At 36.0% G+C, this 14319-nt stretch overlaps 1 protein-coding gene across 1 annotated transcript in view; it reads right to left on the minus strand.

The window, feature by feature from the left end:
* The window catches only part of ZDHHC2 (zDHHC palmitoyltransferase 2), a gene marked incomplete at its 5' end in the record, with an annotated part of 38430 nt that overhangs the window by 21181 nt on the left and 2930 nt on the right, over positions 1–14319 (minus strand). Inside the window, 2 exons of the mRNA XM_085305520.1 lie at positions 556–650; positions 3780–3806. Of these exons, the coding sequence (XP_085161646.1) occupies positions 556–650; positions 3780–3806 (122 nt within the window). The remainder of the gene's footprint in view (positions 1–555; positions 651–3779; positions 3807–14319) is intronic.

The raw sequence follows: 14319 nt of genomic DNA on the forward strand, positions 1-14319 counted from the left end.
GGGTTTATATTCAACCTGACTGCTTTCTATGCAGCAGGTATATACTAGTTGCCTGCCTGGTTAGTCAGCAGCAGCTTCCCAGCAGCAGCTTACCATATGGTACACTCACCCAAGTTCCTTTATATCAAAGCAGATGTAGCAGAAGCTGTAATTTAGAGGACAATTGACAAATGCTTATAGGTAACTTGGAACATATGTCTTAAATAAGTGGAAATAAAATTTTTCCCCACACAAAAATAATATATTCCTGTGCAAATATTTAACCTCCTAGTTCAAATAAGTGGCATTTTTCAACTAGTGACTTATTTTCCTGCTCTATATCATAAATGTTATCTTCTTTAACCTATTCAAAGATTTTTAAATTTAGTGAAGAGGTCTTTTTTGTCTCGTCAATTATGCTGTTTGCAGCCTGACTTATTCATATGAGAAGCTGTAACTACCAGTAATGTACCTTTCTACATACTATAAAGCCATATGAGTTCATAGCCTAAATTATTCAAATACTACAAAATCAGACATTTGACCAGGCTAGTTCAGAAACAAAAGTTATCTTACTTCTTTTGAAGGATTCATTGGTAGCGTAAAGATTGTTTTCCAATATGACCAGACGAACAGCATGAAAAATATGTGGTAAGCAACCAGGCACACAACTAAAATCAAAGAGGAACAGAATTAATACAAATAGACCAGCAACGTTATACTACTTACAAACAGATACCATACATATCACAGATAGGTACTCTAACAAATGTAAATACAGAGGCTTTGCAAAAGCTTTGCAACGAACATATTGCACTGCAACTTTACATGAGACAAATACAGACTTACTGTGCTAGGAAGTCATATAGGCTAAATATATTACAAAAGTTTGAAGGGAACTGTTGATAGGATTTAACAAATGAATAAAGGGAGAATGATTGCTTATTAATTATGGGATTCTAATATACTATCTAACTGATCTTTCTTTGCCTTTCAGTTTTATAAATCATTTCTGTAGACAGCTAGCCATGCAAAAATAAAGGAAATACAGCTACCTAAAGCAACAATTAGAGTGAGAAGAGTCTTTGAGTGTATATGGATATGCTGTCTGAACATTAACTACAATCAATTAGTTTTGATAGATTTTTTTGGATGGAGGATGGTAGGGCTGTTTCTGAAAGACTGCAGGTTATTTAAACTCACATATGCGCTACTTTTTATTCTTCGTAGTCAGTGATAAATTCTTACATTTCTTAATAATGGCAGTCAACATTTACCTTGCTGAGATGTTTTACTAGAATACTGAATACAATATTAACTTGGTCAAAGCCTGCCATGGATTCACGTGTTTCTACGCAAAAGTTCTCACTGTATGTATCAGTTATTCTGTATGTTACTACAGAAAATAATCAATCATACTGAACAATTCACTGCAGTAAAGATAATATCCAAAACCTGTTTCCCCTAACTAACAAAATGGAAATATCTTATCAGTTTAAGTCCCTGATAGAAGTAAACTCCAAATCAACCACAGACTGATAATCATAACCCAGATTATAGCAAATGACTATCTCACTATTGAACAAGCATTTCTCAAAAATAGTCTACAACAAAACATTTTTATTGACTCTAAGAAAAGCTCATCTACATAAACAAAATCAGTATTTTTTGAAGCAACAGTATACTCATGCCATACAAGTGAAGGCAACGCATGACAAATTATATGAATTCTGTACAATATGCATTTACTAATCTGTATATGTATTTTACTGCTGTGAGAATACTGGTTACGGGGATTGGTAAGAGAGTTCCTTTTTCCTACATTAAAACAAAGAATACTGGAAGAAAACAAAATTTTAGCCTGAAGGCATTATCTTGAAAGGGAACCCACGCTTTCCTTTTCAAGTCTGCACTAGACATAAAACTTTTGTGTTTGTTCTTGCACCGAAGTTCTCCAAACAGGTCAAGGCAATGACTTTCCCAAGTGCCTGCCCATCAGTCTCCACACCCCACTCTGGAGCTTTCCTGGCTCCTACAGGAGTCCAGAATCAGAACCTCAACTCTCTTGAGACACAAAAATCTGTTCCTTTTACATAAATCATATTGGAAAACTATTAGAAGACAAGAATAACCAAGACAAGACAGCTGAAATTTGAAAATATAACTGTACATTTTATTTTTCTGGAGGGCTCTTACTTCATTCAGCTCACAAGATAGAGAATGAATTAAGAAGCTACTTCAGTACTCTTCAATGGAATTTGGAAAGCTTAGTCCAAGGAACTATTCCCAAAAGTATTCTTCTGCACCCTTCCATTCCAGCTTTTCGATCAGACATGTAGATTTACTTCCTTTTTTGGTTTTGTGTCTTCTAGAGCATTTATGTCTTGGTTTTATCTCTTCCCTTACATTCCCAGCTCTTCAGTTACACTTTTCCCATCCCATGATGGCTTCTCCCAGTGCTAAGATTGAGAGCGTATTCACATTCTGACCATTCACAACTGACCACATGAGTTTGAGGAGGAAGGCTTACAAAAAAAAAAAAANAAAAAAAAAAAAAAAAAAAAAAAAAAAAAAAAAAGAGCTTCTGATTCACACTGTTTCTCAAAAAAATAAACCCGCCCCCCAAAAAAAAACAAGAAAAAAAAATTGCACAGCCTTGCATCAAGGAAACCCACTTACTAGATTTCAAACCCACACTTCTGGCATCACAAGACTTGCCCAGAAAGTTACGATAACTTATAATAGGGATGAGCCACATTTCTCCAGTTTTCATTTCTGAAAATTGTTAGTGCAGAAGGATAGCTGAGGGAGACTGCTCTTGAGTGAAGTTTACCAAGACTTTAAGCAGCTAAAAAAAAAAAAAATCTAAGGTTCCTCAGCACCTTTTCTGTTAATTATAATTTGTGTTYTGTGAGCAATGCCTAACTACACATCAGTCTTTATTTTTGTTCCAAGGAGCAGCAGGAAACTGGAATTGTTTCAAAATTTGCAGGTGCTGAAGTTTGCAGATATGTTTATGCACTAATGGGGAAGAAATCACTGGACTGAACAAAATTGTTTTTCAAGCAAGCATTTCTTAAATGGTAAATGCTTTTTCTTAGTAATGGAATCTCAAATAACTTAATAAGAACTGCTGAAATTACACGAACACAAGCAGCATCCATTTTTCCTCCTAACCTATACCCCTCTTCATTTAAAAGCTCCACAGGCCCATACTTTACATATACAGGTTGCACTGTATTATTAAACAGCATCTGGAAAAGCAATTTAAGAATGTTACAGCCTCCAAGTAGCAGCTCTAATTGTAGCTGATCAGGCAGTTTCATTTCCTTCTGAAAAGGTAACGGATCTGAAGGAGTCTGTGATTGTTTCTAGAAAGACAGTAGTTACAATGGAACTGGAGAAAAAAAAAATACCTCTCATTTCAATATGTTTCTCCACCATTGCCCCCCTCACACAAACATACACATTGCTCATTTTTAAAGCTCTTGGTTTTAAAAGAGCTTCCCTTGTTATGAATAGAAAAGTCTAAAAACAGGATGTTTTCAGCTGGCAACTCAGAAAGCCAGTAAGAAGAGCGAAAGGTTCTCGTCTTTCTGGTCTGTACTTTCCATGGCTAAAAGAATATTCAAGGGTAATAGGACAACAAAAGGAGCTGAGTAACATCAAAAAATTTACTTGTTTACAGCAGATTAGATCTATAACTCAACTTTATTAGTAAACTATTATATATCACCACACCAATTATATAATCACCTGATATATGAATTATACTTATAAATTGCTAATAAAAATCTTACCTTTTTCTCCAATATTTGTCATTGTCACTGAAAAATGAGAAAGAGAAAAAGAATAAAAATGTTTAAATAGCAAACAAAGTATTTGAATATTTTAAGCTTCTGTTTTTCAGCTGAAGAGGGAAGAGTAAATACCAAATAAGATGAGCTCGACACATTGTAAAGCTTTTATGGTGCAGCTGTGTAAATTCATGATGAAAATAGGTAAATAACTAAAAACAATGCCAATTGCCTATGAAGTTTTCTGTTTCCTATTCTCAGCCTCTCTACTCTAGCACCCCCCTACCCCCCGCCGAAGTAGCCCATGTTTAACCCAAGTAAAGCCATCTCTGAAGAACAAATGTTTTATTAACTGTAACTCTTCAAGCCTTATTGTTCATATATGTTCCATTATTGAGGTGGATGTTTCACATTCCAGAACTGTTTTTGCCAGCAATACTCAGTGTTAGTTTAGATCTCAAATGTGCAAAAATCACAGTAGATAAAAGTGGCATTTCCTTTAAGAAATTACCCACAGATTATAGGATTTTGGAATAATAACAGAGTGGGAAGAGTACATTAGCAAAGGAATACATAGGTGTCATGCATCAGTTACTGCATCTAAGAAAAGAACATTTTTTTTTTCTTACACCTATATTCCACTCTTGGTCATATTATAAAAAACCCAAACATCTCCAAGAGAGAACAAAAATTCCTAAGTAATTAAAAAGCCCTCCTCCTGCTCTTCCCTTTCCATCCAAATCATTCAACCACACATTTATCCACCCCAGTTCAGTAGGATGGATAACACAGAGTAATACACCGGCACCTACAATTTCCAGGGAGAGGGTACTAGCTCAACAGACCTCTCAGCTGCTCTTGCTTCCATAGCAAAAATGGACATCCTGTAGGCATGAGGCAGCTACTACAGAAAGGCCATACAGCCATGCCATTCCCCTTCCTGGCCTGGTTTAAACTTATCAAACTTAGGCTTGTTGATAGAGCAAGAGTCACTCTAAGTATACCTTGCACAACACAGAAATTTCTCATGTAAGTAGTTCTGCTTCACACCTTTACCAATGACCCGGAAGACGTGAGAGTGTGAACAACTTGATAAGCTAAATCTTTGTAGCAACTGCTACACAGGAGTTGAGGGAAGAATCTGAAGAGCAGAGATGCTGCAGCATGAGAATGCATGAACATGGTAAAGTCATAAGCCATTCACTGGAAATAATCGGTAAATTTTTAGAGCTGATGTGCAATTAAAAACACTGGAGTTGACAGACTATGACAAAACAGTCAATTTACAAGCTTCAATTTTCTGTCTTCACTACGTACAGCCAACAAGGTATGCAGAATCCTTACTACTGCCTTCTGACACAGAATTTGTGTTTGTCTTCTTCCTATAACTACTCTCTGCTAAGCAGAAAGCCTTAGCCAGGCACACAATGCAGAATCACTAACTTCAAACTAAGATCCACTTGTTATTTTATGTCTAGTTAGCATCAGCTCGCACGCTTGTGAAAACTTTCATAGTATTTCCCAGAATTGAGGAGAAGGAGAAAAGGAGTACATTTGCATCTTAAGCCACAGTACCGAGCAAGTTTGCAGCTTGGCCCCTGGGTTCAGGATAGATGTGGAACAAAGCTTGAAGTTTTTCCTGGACCTTTCGCAGTGGTTTGTGGCAGTCTCTCCTTCTCACAAGGGAATGGCACAGAACATTACTATGAGAGAACTGGTGGTCATCGTTCTTTTTAATCTTGGATAAACTGCAGTAATTAATGCGCTTAAGTTGAGATTTATATTCTGATCACTGAATCTACATCAGACAAGAGCACTCTTATCCCCTTCATCCTCTTCCTTAAAATAAAACAGCTGGTGAGGATCAATTACAAGTATTAATTAAGACAGATGAGAATTTCAATGCTGATGGCCTACATGCCCAAGACAAAAACTATTCTACTAATCTCTAAGTAAGGACCAAAACAACTGGCCAAAATACAAGTTTTCCATTAACAAGACATTGATTTAGAAGACCTTTAACAATTTCTCTCCACCTGCTACCCTCAAATAAGAGAAGAGATAAATACAAATTCAATAATTTCTACCTTACTGGAAGACTACAGCTTTCTGAAATTTCTGTCCTCCTCCCAGATGAAATATGCTCTTCAGAACATGCCTCAGCATGTCTTCAGCAGCCAATGTTTTCAGTTTTTGCAATGTCTAATTTAGAAGCCAAGTATTCCTGAAAGTCAGAAATTGCACACCATGAAGACTAAAACATAAGTGTCTCAAAATGTCCAACTAAGCCCAATAGGCTGAGAACCAGTTTTTTGGCTTTTTTTTTTTTTTTTTTTTTTTTTTTTTTTTTTTTTTTTTTTTTTTTTTTTTTTTTTTTTTTTTTTGACACCTCTGGACCTTTTAATCTCTTTTACCTTCTGCTAAGACCCAGAGTTGTTTTGCACACTTCTAAGTTACAGCCACAGTAAGAGGCTGAAGTAGGAGACAAGTCTGAAGAGAGAATCCTGTATCTTCAATCTTACTATTTTTTCCAGGCTGTGATTGGCATTTACAGCGAAACTGCACTGCTTAACAAACATCCCCTCAAACTGCGACACAGGGAGCACACAAGATATCCAATAACTTGCAGCTTTATAAAATGTGAAGTATCACTCCTTATGCTCATGTCTTTTTAAAGCACCTTTGACAAAGGCTCCCTGAAAGAGGGACAACATGTGGGRAAGTAACTGAGAGGCATCTGCAGTGGCACAGAACTAGAGAGGAGATAAGTCTCCCCCCCTTCTCCCCACCAACATGAACACAAGCTATATATTGATCAGTACAAAGATAACTCTTAAAAAAAAATCAAAGTATCAAATCTAAATTACTCCAAACTTCCTCTATTTGTAAAATGACCACGACATAAGAACTTCTTAGGGTTACTATAAGATGCTTATACTTACACGGTTTAAGTGCACAAAAATCATTTTATAATAAGGAAAAAAAAAATTCCGAGTCACAAATTTTAGATTTGATCAAAAACAAGATTGTTAAATTTTCACCTTCTGAACAGCACATTTGATAATTTTTTAAAAAATTAATTATATATTGTTCAGGAGATACAGTGATCTGGCTTTGTTATTTTATCCAACAATATTTTWTATATAGTCTTCTATGGAAAATTTGCACAGATCTTTCCAGTGGTTTTCTACTCTCTTCCTAGGGATTACATTTACTGTTGGCAACATACAAAAAAAGTAGGTCAGACCGTACATTCCGTCATTAACAAGTACCAGCTTAAATGCTGCAAATTTGCTACTGGTAGTCAAATAGCATATAAATAATGAATGTAGAAAGTACTTAAATATACAAGGACTGAAAATAACCACCTAGAACACACCTATCCCAACCGTTAAAGGAGTTTTACAGTTTTGGAGGAAAAAGAATATAATTATTTGAAACAGGATGACATGACAGCTTCCATTTTTTCAGAGACAGAGATAACTGTAAAACCATGGACCCACCTTCAAATATTCCTTAAAAAGTTACAGCTCTGTTCACCTCCTCAAGTACTGCAGGGGCCAGTTTCACTAAGAATTATCCTTCCAAGGCCAACCACTACTACACTGCCAGGGTGCCATTTACAGCTCAGTACCAGCAGACTATCACATCATTAGAGCCTCTCTTTCTCATTACGCAGCTTACAGGTGGTGTTCATCAGAATTAAGGATCAGGCTGTGATATATGCGGGACTTCGGCCAACAGAGCTGCCAATTTCCTGAACCAGAAACACTGCTTCCTGCTTGCCACGAACCACGCTCAGCCAGAAAGATGTTCAGCATGTTCAGTAGCCTACACTGCTAAATAGGCTGTGTTTGCAAGAAAAGCAGTGCCTGAGTACAGAAAGTTACATTATAAAATATGGTAATTGTTTCTCTTTTCTCCAGAGGAGGAAAAATTCAGGATGGGAAAAACACACAGAGAAACCAGGAGAATTCTTCCTCAAGTTGCTGGTAACATTCCTTCCTGAATTAAGTCTTTCAGCATTAGAAACATTGCCTTGATAGGCAAAGAGGACAGAAAATATCCAGAAAATATCTGGCTTTGGAGCACACTGCAAGGTGGGTGGGAGGAGAAAGGACCAGCAAAAAGGCCCCTGTGCTAGCTGAAGCGGATCTAGAACACAACAGGCAAAGTCTGCCAACTAAACACCCATTTATGAAAGGTTAACCTATGCCTGTTCTTTTGACTCGACCAAGTCACTTTGCACTGGCTCAGTCCTTAATCTGAATTACTACTGGAACCAGATTTACCATTTCTGGAGCTATGATTCACTTTCTCTAGAAACATTTATTCTCAGTTTACCCACTGAAAAATTAAGCAAGCATCCATCTCCATGTAGCTAGAGACTGTGCAAAAAACATTGCTAGCACAAAACCAAAATGAACTTGGAGGACAAGATTCCTGTTAAAATTTTGTATTAGCTATCATTAAATTTTACCTGACTTGTACACCCCAAAATCAAAGTTCTTGAATGGTAAATATAATGGTTGACCTTAAAAAAAGAAAAAGATTGGAGAGAGCACTGATTTTTTTAAAAGCTTTGATGCGGATAAGGATACAAGATCTTGTTTCCACAGCACAATTTTTTAATATTAAAAAATCAGGACATGTGAAAATATTTTTTCCCGAGCYGCTGCAGCCACATCTATAAATAGTTGTTGCTCTCAAACTTTTATACAATTTAACATCCTTATCTGATCCACAAAACCAAGCATGTATTTTATCTTCATAGAGTATCTGAAGCTGTAAAACACTGATCTACAGATGCAGTTTAACCCATCTCTTTGTATGTATAGAATTGCTTTACTCTTATGGCATGCGTTCCACTTATCTAATCATTCATAAAAAAAAAAAAAATCAATGCTGTAGTAAACTACCTCTTTGCTGGACAGGGCAGCAATTTTGCATTGACTCAGAATGACAAGGTGAAGACCAAGCAACCAGTGTTTCACTTAAGAACAAAAGCAACAGAAGTATTTCTGGCAGATTTAAGGTCAGCATAAGCAGTCATAAAACCATGTTTTAAGGCTGTTTGATAGAATTCATAACTATGTCGGTAAGTTCTGTTTAATCCCTAGCACTGCGCACATCAAACTACATCAGTATTTAGCTATCCAACACAGACTGCTATCTGAGATCCTTTCAGGCTTTAGGTTACAAAAATGTTGGTTTTGAATTGAGTATAGCCAAGAACTGATCAGATCTTTCACACTTGCAAATTTCCTATTTACCTTCCAAGTCACAGGGACTACTTTATGAATGMAGATTACTTCTCCAGAAGTTGTATGATCAGATCCTTTCTGGAAAAGCATATGCTGGTAAATACACTTTTGTAAGCTATTATGCATCCAGCAGTGTTAAATTTTTAACTGAAAACACACTCTTACCAAATAATTACACCTTTGCCATAAACCTTACRCTTTCAACTTAAAGCCATGGTTTAAACTTCAAGGCAGAAAACCTRCAGGTAGTACTAGGTGCTACAGGGCATGATAAGCAATCACACTTATAACAGAGGTTAATTCAATTTCAGAAGTGGAGAAGAGATGCTTTTCGGGACGGGGAAACAACACACCTTTTGAAGGAAGAACAAACGAAGGAAGTTATCCCTTTGGAATTCTGTAAAAGAAATCAAGTTAAATTTGGGAAATGTAGAGGAATTCTACCGGCTAAAATTCAAAATGCTGATTTTGCTTCAGCTGTGAGTTTGGAAAGGTTCCTAAAAGTAGCCAGAGATTTCAAAAGACAAACTGTGGTGTTTGCAAAACATGGCATAAAATAAACAAAAGCCTTTGCTATTTTAGTAGCCAATGYACAGACAGCAGTATTTGACAGGTGTTTAACAACAGTCAACAGCAATATTTTAACATACTTAAATTTCTGTAGTCATGTGCAAGCTGTAGACAATTACAAGACATGATCAGCAAATACCATAAAGCCTTTGATCTAATTGGAGAATGTACTGAACAAAGAGCTCAAATCCAGGTGACCAAATCTTGGGCCTCTGCTTTTTTTTTTTTTTTTTTTTTTTTTTGTAAGACATGGGGTTTCTTAGCTTCTGTATTTCCTTCCATTTTTGACCCTGATCACATTGCACTATGCTTACAGGGCACACATTAATTCTGTCCCTAAACTTCTAATTCTGTCACTAAAATTTACAGCTACTGCATGTCATTTCATATTTTTCTGTTCTATACTGTATTTAGGGGCAGACAGATCACAGTTTAATTATTCAGTTAAAAGAACAAAGCAGTTCTGGCTTACAGGTTTTCCAGACTGCACCGTGAATGTCTGGTTGCCTCCCTCTCCAACTGACCTAAAGTCACTTACCTTTATCCAAATTAGCCTGATCACTCACTAGGAATGAGTATTTCCTCCTTCTCTCTTCACTGAAGTAGTTAATAAATGCTTGCTTTTGTGTTCCAGGGCAAATCTATTTTCCYACTTTAAGGCAAAAATTCAAGCTTTGTTTTAGGGCATGATTTCCTGAGCAAAAGTGTTAAAGTTGAAATTAATGACATGTAAAAATGGATTAAAATTGAAAACACACACACACAACCAATTTGTATTTACTGAATAGCCCTATCATCAGAGCAGTGGATATTTTCATTGTAAACATCTATCATTACACTGTTGAATTTACATATCTTTCTTCTAACATGTAATTCCAAATCACAAACTAGCAGAAAAATAAACCCAGAAAAACATCTTATAAACTGAGATTGTCAAGAATGCTTCTGAGAAACAACAGTGCAAGCAACTAATGGTTTTGCATTATCAGAGCATGGACTAGATAACTACTCGAGGTCTTTTCCAGTTCTACGAACCCGAATTACTGCAACATCTAAGAATGAAGGCATAAGAAAAGACTATTTTCTTTGTATATGTAGAGTTTACTGAAACCAGTATGTATTTTCTGAGTAATCAGATCTGTTTTCTCATGTACAGGAGCAATGGATGAAGGGGATGAGGGAAGAACTCTATTTGCAATTAATGTTCTTGCTCCAAATATCTTAGATGGAAATTTCAGCAGCTTTAGCTATCCAAGTTCAGCATACTCACTGGGTATAGCCTGTATTTTCCTCTCTTTTAAAGAAGGCATCTTTCTTTATGAAATTTTGAATGCTTGCAAACACAAGACAAAAGCAATGAAAGAGAAAATCTGTTTAAAAAAATTCTCTAGCTTTATATTTATGCATCTATTGATGTAGCTATTGCATGTACAACTGGCAGGAGTTAGAAGAACATGAGATTTTACCAAATACCTCCATCTAGAATGGATATTTTCACTTGAACAACATTTGCATTCCCTTTATCTCCAGATGTGAGAATTTAGGATCATGCTGAAGCCTCTGAAATTTTATACGGAAGAATAAGTCTTATTTTCAATTATCACCATCAGTTCCTTAGAGCTATTAAAAAAAAAAAAAAGAGTTGTGGTACTTCGTGCAAAGCTTCATCTGGTTTAACTACAGGCTACAAATTAATCAGAAGTAAAACCAGACTATGCTTGAGAAATCCTGGATTAAAATCTATGCACTACAACACACTGCCTGTGCATAGACAGGATTGCTTCTAACTACTGAAAAACTACAAATATTTAATAATTTGTAAAAGCAAGCAGCAGCTACAAGACACACTGACATCTCACTTCCTTGGTCAGATATGCATATTACTAAACATACTTCCACCAAGCCAAATAAATACTCTTATCCTGGATACTTGTTTACAACTCTCTGATTTATCATGTTGACATAGCCTCATTTAATCTGAGGCATTTCTCTTATTCTGCCTATTCCAAAAACTTAGGTATTGTATTTACTATCTCAAAAACATAACAATTATCTCCAACATACACACACAGGTACAAGCGTACTTTTACTGCTCATTCCTTTGAGTACAATGTGGGTGCAAAGGACCGAGAGGTATGAACTGGCTACTGAATTAGAAAATAAGTTTCCAAATCAGTATGGATCTGAAGACTCAGGACAGACTCAACAGCAGTAACATAAGAAGAAAAAACAAACAAACAAACAAACAAACAAACTACTTTTAAACCAAGCACTCTCAGAAGTATCTGACAAGGTGCCTGTCATAGCAGAAGGCTTGACTTTTATAGCAGGAAGCTCCTGTGATCTAGTACAATGAATGACAAATCCCATGCAATCCAGTATGCAGTTTTTCCAAGCAGGAAGTTTGGCTCGCACTGGGGAATGGGACTGGGATACCCATTTTATAATTTGCCTATTACACGCTCCTTCCCCCTAGCATAGGTACTAAACAGCCAATTGAATCTGAAAAGAGCATTTGATCTTTTAACTAAGGTGCAAAAAACCTTCTCCCCAAACTTTTATCATTTTACTGAAATATTTCAGAAATTTTTACTGGAAATCCAGCCTTCTCCCTTTGTTCTTCCAAAAAGAAAAAGAAAGAGAAAGAAGTTTTCAAACAGTCCTATGAATGACTCCAATTCCAGAGATACRGAATGATTGCACCTTGGCATGTCAGATCACCTGCAGCTTTAGAAGAAAGAAGCACTGTGCAGTGCCACAACATAATTTCCATACCTGGGAATTCAGAAAAAAGTTCTGTTTTACTTAACAGCACAGCCAATCCCAGAAACAGATCTATCCACATTTTCCAGGCAAAAATTATGCACTACAAATGAAAAAAAAAGTTCACAGTACAACGCATGCTCCCTTTTGCATGCATTAGCGTTTGGTCTAGCCCTTCCATTATTCACTTACACTCTGTCTCCAAAATGACATCCAAATACACAGAAAGCATGCACCTTCAGATCTTTAAATAGCTTTTTTTAAAAAAGTTAACATCTAGCATGTATTGAAATAGTGTGGTTCTGGCATTACAGATTCATTTGAAAATGAACAGTTTTTCAGTTTAGCACACTTTTAGCTTTGCTTTGTTATCTAAAAATCAAAGAGGCAGCTTCACTGCCTTGTAAACACTTYTGAGAAGAATGTCCCTTAGCTGCACATCAACACTCTTAGACACAGCTAAAAAGATGGGAGAGATTTATCTTTTGCTTTTATCTTTTTAGTCCTATGATTTTTAATCAATTTCTAATGCAACAGGCCTTCAATAAAAGGAATATTGMATGAAGGTACAATCCTAAAGTATGATGTGCTGAAAGTTCTTTTGGTTTCATTTGAACTGTATGTTTTTACTTGATGTGTAGGTCAGATGACAGCAGAAAGATATTTTAAAAATTAAACTATTACTGGTTGCATAACTGAAAAATAGGCTTCAGCTGAAACCTCTCTTTCTTATTTATTAAAAATCACTTGATATTAATAACTGACTTTAGCAATAAATACAATTCAGAAAAAAATATATACTATATACCAGAACCAAATTTGCCTTCCCGCACCATAAGTCAGCCAGCAAATGAAGGTTTAAATAAATATAACTCACAAATCTGTTCACACTCATGGTATAACAATCATAATAAATATTTAAATGTCAAATAAAAATAATCAAACTTTTATGAAATATACTTACGTAAAATAAATATACTACTAGTAAAAATATAAGGGACAAACAGATTTCTGTGTTTCACATACTTTAGCATCTCTCTGCCCAACCTTCGAAACAACCATTTTGTAGAAGAAGAAAAAACATTCTGAAATACTCAGGTTTTTATGAACATATTCAAGTATTTTTAAGAGAAAGTATATTTAAAAGTCCATTAACTTTAAGTATAGAGGAAATTATTTTGAGGGAAAAGACAAGTACTTCTGGCAGAGGTCTTGTGAGTTTAAAATATCAGAAAAATCCAGAGACTGGAACTGGAATAAAGCAAAGGAGTTTTTTAAACTGATTTGTTTACACATTTAATTGCAGTATTCTATAACCAGTCTGAAGAAGATAATAATTTCCTAGCATTCAATACCTAGCGTTCCTTTTTCTTAGAGATTAAAGCAACATAAGCACTTAACTAAATTCACTAATAAAAGAAACAGAAACATAAAAATGCTAAATTCTGTACTTAAGAGTTATGGATTCCTTTTTTTAATCATTATTTCTAAGAGCTAAACCATTTTTTGCACTTCTAAGAAGTTAGTCAGTACTATAACTACTCAGTTTTAGAGACTAAAGACTTCAACTCAGTTTAAAAGGACTTTTTTTTTAACCTCTCTCCTACAACCCCCAGCTGAAATTTCAAAAGCAATACTACATTGCTTAACCAACCTGATAGCCTTCTCTGATGGGGGAGAGCAGTGGACGTTGTGTATCTTGACTTCARMAAGGCTTTTGACACTGTCTCCCATAACATCCTYCTAGAGAAGCTCAGGAAGTGTGGGTTAGAYGAGTGGACAGTGAGGTGGATTGAGAACTGGCTGAAAGGCAGAGCTCACAGGGYCATCATCGGTGGYGCRGAGTCTAGTTGGAGGCCTGTGGCTAGTGGAGTCCCCCAGGGCTCAGTACTGGGTCCCATCCTGTTCAGCTTCTTCATCCCTGACCTGGATGAGGGGACAGAGTG

Source organism: Rhea americana, unplaced genomic scaffold (assembly GCF_003343005.1).
Source record: "Rhea americana isolate MKP2758 unplaced genomic scaffold, rheAme1 scaffold_221, whole genome shotgun sequence".
NCBI classification, from domain to species: Eukaryota; Metazoa; Chordata; class Aves; order Rheiformes; family Rheidae; genus Rhea; species Rhea americana.